The sequence below is a fragment of the Myotis lucifugus genome, unplaced genomic scaffold (genome assembly GCF_000147115.1).
Source record: "Myotis lucifugus unplaced genomic scaffold, Myoluc2.0 scaffold_8346, whole genome shotgun sequence".
In the NCBI taxonomy this organism is placed as follows: domain Eukaryota; kingdom Metazoa; phylum Chordata; class Mammalia; order Chiroptera; family Vespertilionidae; genus Myotis; species Myotis lucifugus.
In genome coordinates this window covers 1-7,001 of record NW_005879394.1, presented here as the reverse complement: position 1 = coordinate 7,001, position 7,001 = coordinate 1, and the positions used below count along the sequence as shown (strand labels likewise).

The 7,001-nt window shown below is 48.7% G+C and overlaps 1 protein-coding gene across 1 annotated transcript; it reads right to left on the bottom strand.

Annotated features, from left to right (window-relative positions):
• Positions 1-1,321: 1,321 nt before the first annotated feature.
• Positions 1,322-4,813, bottom strand: LOC102419511 (transcription elongation factor A protein 3-like; the record flags this gene model as incomplete). Its single annotated transcript, XM_006109326.3, has 3 exons — positions 1,322-1,509; positions 4,420-4,476; positions 4,647-4,813. Coding segments are annotated over 3 exons (412 nt in total), but the record flags the coding sequence as incomplete, so codon positions are not given.
• Positions 4,814-7,001: the final 2,188 nt, after the last annotated feature.

The following is a 7,001-nucleotide window of genomic DNA, read 5'->3' as shown; positions in this document are numbered from 1 at the left end:
CCACTCCTGCCAAGAGTTTCAGCAGATTCCCAGATACCCTGAGGCACACCCAGACTCCAGATGTCATGCATTTTCCCTCCCCTTCTCAGGGCCACTTCCCTGACTAGTGCTTCGTGTGCCAACTCCAGGGGCTGTGGGGAATCCCTCTGTTAGCCGTGGCAGTAAAGAGCCGCTTGTACCTGGGGATGTGTAAAGATCTTTACACCCTCATCTGTCACTTGTAAGTTGTGTGTGACCTCAGTTTTCTCATCCATAAAATGAGGATACTAGCCCGGCCAGCGTGGCTCAGTGGTTGAGCATTGAACTATGAACCAGGAGGTCACTGGTTTGATCCCCAGTCAGGGCACATGCGCAGATTGGGGGCTCGATCCCCAGTAGGGAGCGTGCAGGAGGCAGCCAATCAATGATTCTCTCTCATCATTGATGTTTCTCTCTCCCTTCCTCTCTGAAATCAATAAAAATATCTATTTTAAAAAATCAGGATACTATTTCCTCTTTCATAGCATTGTGCTGAGGGTTACATGAAATGGTTGGTGAATGGGCCTATCGGACACTAATTCTGAGGAGGGCTTTTTATATATTAATCTTCTAAATTCATTGAATGCTTATGAGATAGCTATTATTATTATTATCATCCCGTTTTACAGATGAAAAAACTGAGGCACAGAGAGGTTAAGTGGCTTGCCTAAGATTACACAGCTAAGTGGTAGAGGCAGAATTCAAACTCAGACAGGCTTATTCCCTTTTCCTTCCCTTGCTGACCCTTTTAAGCTGGAGCAATCCTTCCTTCCTCTAAGTCCCCACGATGCCTCTATCATGGCACTTACACCTGTTTTACACATACTTGTAAGTATATCCGTCTCCCCACCTTGGACTGTGCTCCATGCAGACAGAGACTCCTGTTCTGGCTTGGGCCCAGAGCGGTAATGGGCTACAGGCAGAGGAGGGAGGCAGATAACCAAGCAGTGAAGAGTGAAACTCTGAGACCCAACAGCTCGCCTCCTGGCCTGAATCTTTTCTAGATGTGTGTATAGGCAAATCTGTTAACTCCTCTGAGCCTCAGCCTCCTCATCTGTAAAATGGGGATAATAAACACTCCCACCCTAGTGGGTGTGAAGATAGAACTGGCCAGTGTGTCTAAAGTGCTCAGGACAGTGCCTAATACGTATGAGCCGTGTCCACCATCCTGATGGTCCAGAAGCCTTGAGAGGCTGGGAGTCCGAGATGGTCTGACTGGAAGAGCTCCCTGGCTCATCTTTTATGGAGTCACAAGCCACTGCCTCTCCAACTTGGACAAAGCTGGAGGGGCCTGGCCTCCCACCCCACTGCGCAGAGGTCCCGGCCTGGCCCTCACCTCTGCCGTCATCTTGGCAATGAGGCCGGTGGAGATGGCCCCACTGAGCACGTTCCGCCGCAGCCCAGGGTTCCTGGGGTCCTTGAGGTTGCTGATTCGGCTGCGCACGCGGTTCCGGTACTTCATATCTGTGCTCTTGAGCTCCTGGTAGATATGTGACATGGTCAAGGGCCAGCGCAGCTGCTCATAGAGGGGAGGATGGGGAACCTCTCCTGGAAGCCTGAGGAGATCCAGGGCCATCTCTTCCTCTCCTTGGACTTGTTCAGGGTCGGGCACTTCTGTGGCATTTGAGGGAATTTCAGTAGTCATTTGGGGTCAGCCATGTGTCGGGGACAGAAAACAGCCTCTAAGGTTACAGCAAGCACTGTGGTGTCCGGGACTCCGGGAATGGGCAGCCCAGGTTTGTCTGAGCCTCTTGTATGACCTCAGGTGATTCACGTGACCTCTTTGTGCCGCACTTTCCTTATTTATAAAATACGGGGCTGTTATGAGGATTCAGCAATCAAAGCTGCATGATGCACTATTGTGGTGTCTGGGACATAGCAAGAGCTCAACATTTAGGGGCTGTTAAGAGGATAATGATGAAGGTTACCTCTAGTTACCTGAGGGTGTGAGTCCAGCTGGCAGAGAAAAACAAGATAGGAGCCACATGTTTCAGGCTCTAAGAATACTGCAATAAATCCATTGCTGAGCTTTGTTTGATCCAGTGCCCCCAGTTCTCTGTCATCATTCCCTGGAACCTACTTTGGGAATTGCTGGTCATTAATGGATGAGGAAGCTGAGGCTTAGGAAGAATGAAGGCTCTCACTCAAGGTCACAGGGCAAATTCCCGGCAGAGACAGGGCTGGATGCCAGAGCCCCTCCTAATGGTAATGCTCTCCGCTCAGCCAGCAGGAAGTTGCCACTGGCCATGAATCACAGTGACTGCTCTGTCCAGATGCTGTATCCCAGACAGGCCTCCCGCTCCCTCCTCTGGAGGGGCTCAGGGAACACAGCCCAGTGTTCTTGGTCTCCTCAGCCAAGGAGAGTCAGGAAGATGAGGCCTTTGCTGGGTAAAGCCAGAGACGAGACAGAGACTGCGGGGAATGTAGGAAAATGGAAACAGCTGACTTGCTTGGGAAGGACGGTGGTATTATTTCTGTTTTTGTTTTCATGTTGTTTGTACAATAAAAGTGTAAAAAGAAAGACTGTGCCATAATGCATTTGGAAGCCACAACGTATGTTTAAAAATCTGTGTTTGGGATGCCTGGAGGTGTGGATCTGCTCATGTGGGGACAGAAGGGCTGGCAGGACTGCCACCGGCTCCTTCCCGACTGTTTCCTGAGATCACAGGGGAGGACAAGGTAGAGCAGAGCGCGGACCTGGGTGTCACTGACCCCTCAAAGGAGCACATGTGAGCCCCACGGCTGCTATTTCGTCCAGGGTCACTCTGAAGAGGACACAGGGTCAATGTGGCTCTGATTTCCTCTCCTTCAGTGACCGACATTCAGGAGGAAGAAAACACAGAGGAAAGGCCAGCGGAACGAGGTACTAGATCACCCACCTTTGTTTCAAACTGGGAAGGGACCTGCTTGGAGGGACGACTGTTCCAGAGAAAACAAAGAGGATGCCCTAACCGGTTTGGCTCAGTGGAGAGAGCGTCGGCCTGCGGACTGAAGGGTCCCAGGTTCGATTCCGGTCAGGGGCATGTACCTGGGTTGCGGGCACATCCCCAGTAGGGGGCGTGCAAGAGGCAGCTGAATCGATGTTTCTCTCTCATCGATGTTTCTAACTCTGTATCCCTCTCCCTCTCCCTTCCTCTCTGTAAAAAATCAATAAAATACATATTTAAAAAAAAACAAAAACAAAAAACAAACAAACAAACAAAAAAAAAACAAAGAGGAAGCCCATGCTCCGAGTTCTGAGTGAGTGAGAAATTATGAGTATGCATTTGGTGAGATGCTGGGTAGCTCAAGGGTGGCTAATAATCAAATGATGGTGGAGAGAAACTCCCAGATGTGTTGGAGGATATTAGTTTGGGCCTCAGGCAGGAAGGAGATGGAAGCAGGCAAGTTTGTTGTCTGCAGATTGGCCCCCACCCCTCCCTAACCCCAGCTGGCTCCCCAGGGAAAGCCCAAGAGGGTCACTCAAAAGGGTCACTCATACCTCAGTGTGACACCCAGAGGCCCTCTCTCCTGGGGATGCTGTCCGCTTCCCTCCACACCTCTTGGACATGCAAAGCTTTGTCTCCAGTAAAGAAATCCCAGCATTCACTCAGTGGGGCACAGCGCCGAGGGATTTTTTTCCCTCCAAGAGGGAAATCTTTTGGTGCAATGGGCCCATATCACACAGGGAGGTGGTCACCTCCTTATGGAACGACCTCAGGATGTGGAATCCGAAGACCAAGGTTTTCAGTCCAGCTCTGACATCAGTAGTTCCTGAGCCTCAGTTTCCTCATCTGAGAAATGGGAACGACAGCCCCTGCTTCACAGAGATTGTTGTGAAAATTAATAGAGGTAGGAAGTGTCAGTTGCCCATCACAGGGCTTGGAACATATTGGGGAGTAAAAAATGGGAGCTGTTATCTTCAGCAGTTGGAAGAGGGGGGAGGGCTGAGTATGAGAAATGTGGTCCTTCTCTGTCTACTCACCTACTGGACGTCACACACTAGGCATGTTATGACATAGACTGTCTGGCACAGACACTGAGCCTTCAGGTTCTGGAATCACCCTTTCTGGGTTCCAGTCTCAACGATGTCACTACTGTTTGCTGTGTGAGCTTTGGCAAGTGGCTTAACCTCTCTGAGCCTCAGTTCCCTCACCTGAGAAACAGGATTGATGAGGAAACCTACCTCGTAGATTGTTCTCAACACTGAATGAAGTACTGCTCATACACAACTTGGTATGAGACGGGCAGGTGCAAGACTTAACAAATATTTGCTAGAATCAAGAACTCCGGTTCAGGGGCCGAGCAGGGGGCTGTCCGGAGTCCTTTCCCTCCCTGCTCACTGTCCTGGGTCCCCTGTACTTGGAAGACCTGCTGCTGGACGGTCCAGGCACCCACAGCCTTGGCAAAGCTCAAGGATATGATCTTCAATTTCTGATGCCATCTTGTCACAGTTGACTCCATAGTCCTTGTAATCATCTAAAAGAGATTGGGGAACACAGGCATCAGCCAGGCATGACCTTGGCAGTGAGGCCTGCTTGTACCAAGGACTACAGCATCCTGAACCCTCCCATGGCACTGAGAAAGGCCACACCTCATCTGCCCCTGGGAAGCCCTTCCCTCCCCATCCCCGGCCCAGGCCTTCTCACCATCCGCCTTCAAGGCCGCCGAGAGCATCTCCACACACTTGTCCCGGACAGAGTCCCCTGTGAGGTAGCAGGGTGCCAGGAGGCAGATGGAGGGGGCAAAGGTGGGGCTCGAGGGGCTGCTGGGCGTTTTGGGGGAGGTCTCCGCTTTCGATTTGCTGCTGTTTGATCTGAGGATGACAATCAGTAATCGACTTTCTGATGCGAAGCAAATAAAGCATTTATTGAGCAATGATCCCTTTAATCTCATAACAAGCCTACGAGGTAGGAACTATTCTAGGTACTTGATATGGATCATCTCATTTAATTCTCATAACTCCACGAGGTTGATACTATTCTTTTTTTTTTTTAATACTCAACTGAACTCAAACCATGACTAGCTACAGTACGAATATGAAGTTAACATGCAAACTGTTTTCTGTGGATTTTTAAAATATGTTTTTATTGATTTCAGAGAGAGGAAGGGAGAGGGAGAGATAGAAACATCAATGAGAGAGAACCATTGATCGGCCGCCTCCTGTACGCCCCCTACTGGGGATCAAGCTCGAAACCTGGGATCAAACCAGTGACCTCTTGGTTCATGGGTCAATGTTCAACCACTGAGCCACACTGGCTGGGCTACAGATGCATTTTAAATAATGATACTCAGGTCACACCTCTGGAAACCAGTAGGACCAGAATGAAAACCCAGGCAGTTGAACTCTGGTGCCCGGGCTCTTAACCTCCCACTGTGCTCTACTGGTTACAGAAGGGTGTAACAATGCCAAAAACTATATCCATTAGGGACTGCAAGAGCTCCTCTCTCTCTCTCTCCCTCTCTCTCAGCTCTCATTGAACCATTTACTCACTCATTCAATAAATAGTTCAATAAATATTAATGAGGCACCTATTCTCAGGTACTGTGCTGAGAACAAGGGATAAAGCGGACAAGGCAGAAAAGCTCCCTCCCTCAAGGAGCTTATGGTCTACTGACTAGTGAACGCACCACCATTTAAGAGCGCCGGCTCGTACCATGTACCAGGAACGGTGCTAGGCACTGGAGGAGCACTTTCTAATTTACTCCTCACAGTAGTCCTAGGAGGTAGATACTGTTGGCATCCCCATTTGAGGCCGAGGGAACAAACCGAGAGTTATATCACTTGAGATTTGAACTCAGGCCTGTCTGATTCCAACCCTAACACTCTTTTTTTTTTTTTTAAAAAAAAAAAGCATGTTTTATTGATTTTGGAGAGAAAGAGAGGAAGGGCAAGGGAGAGAGAGGGAGCTGCCTCCTGCATGCCCCCTACTGGGGATCGAGCCTGAACCTGCCCTGATTGAGAACTGCACAAGCGACCTCTGGGTGCATGGGTCGATGCCCAACCAACGTAGCCACACCAGCCAGGGCCTAACCCTAACACTCTTAACTCCTATGATACACTGCCTAAGAATGATCCCATTTTGTTTTTGGCTTAAAAAAAACTCCACACAAATAAATAAATAAATAAATAAGTAAATAAATAATAAAATACAATACTGAACTGTGTGGCTTAAACAACAGAAATTTATTTCTCACAGTTCCAGGGACTGGGAAGTCCAAGATCAAGGTGCTGGTCAGTTTAGTTTCATGTGAGGGCTCTCCTTCCTGGCTTGTAGTTGGCCACCTTCTCACTGTATCCTTACATGGCAGGGAGAGAGAGCGAGTGAGCTCTCAGATCTCCTCCCATAAGGACACTACTCCTATTGGATCTGCTTCACCCATATGACCTCTTTTAACCTTAATTACCTCCATAAAGGCCCTACTTCCAAATTCAGTCACATTGAGCTTCAACATGTGAATTTCAGGAAGGAGGAGTAGATAACATTCAGACCAGAACACCATATTAGTAACAATGATCTCTCTGAGATGGGATTATAGGAGATTTTCCTTTTCTTCTTTTGCTTATATATGTCTTCTAAATCTACGAGAAATATGTCTACTTTAATAATGAGAAACACTTTTTAAAAAAACATTTGACAATTATGAGCGGTAACTGTGCTGATGGCTCAGACAGGCTTCCTGTCTTCCTGTTATTAAGGAGCTGCCAGCAGCCCTAGCCGGTTTGGCTCAGTGGATAGAGCGTCTGCCTGTGGACTGAAGGGTCCCAGGTTTGATTCCAGTTAAGGGCACATGCCCAGGTTGTGGGCTCGATCCCTAGTTGGGGGCATGCAGGAGGCAGTCAATCAATGATTCTCTCTCATCATTGATGTTTCTATCTCCCTCTCCCTTTCTCTCTGAAATCAATAAAAGTGTATTTAAAAATATATATATATAGCCCTGGCTGGTTTGGCTCGGTGGATAGAGCGTCGGCTTGTGGACTGAAGGGTCTCAGGTTCGATTTC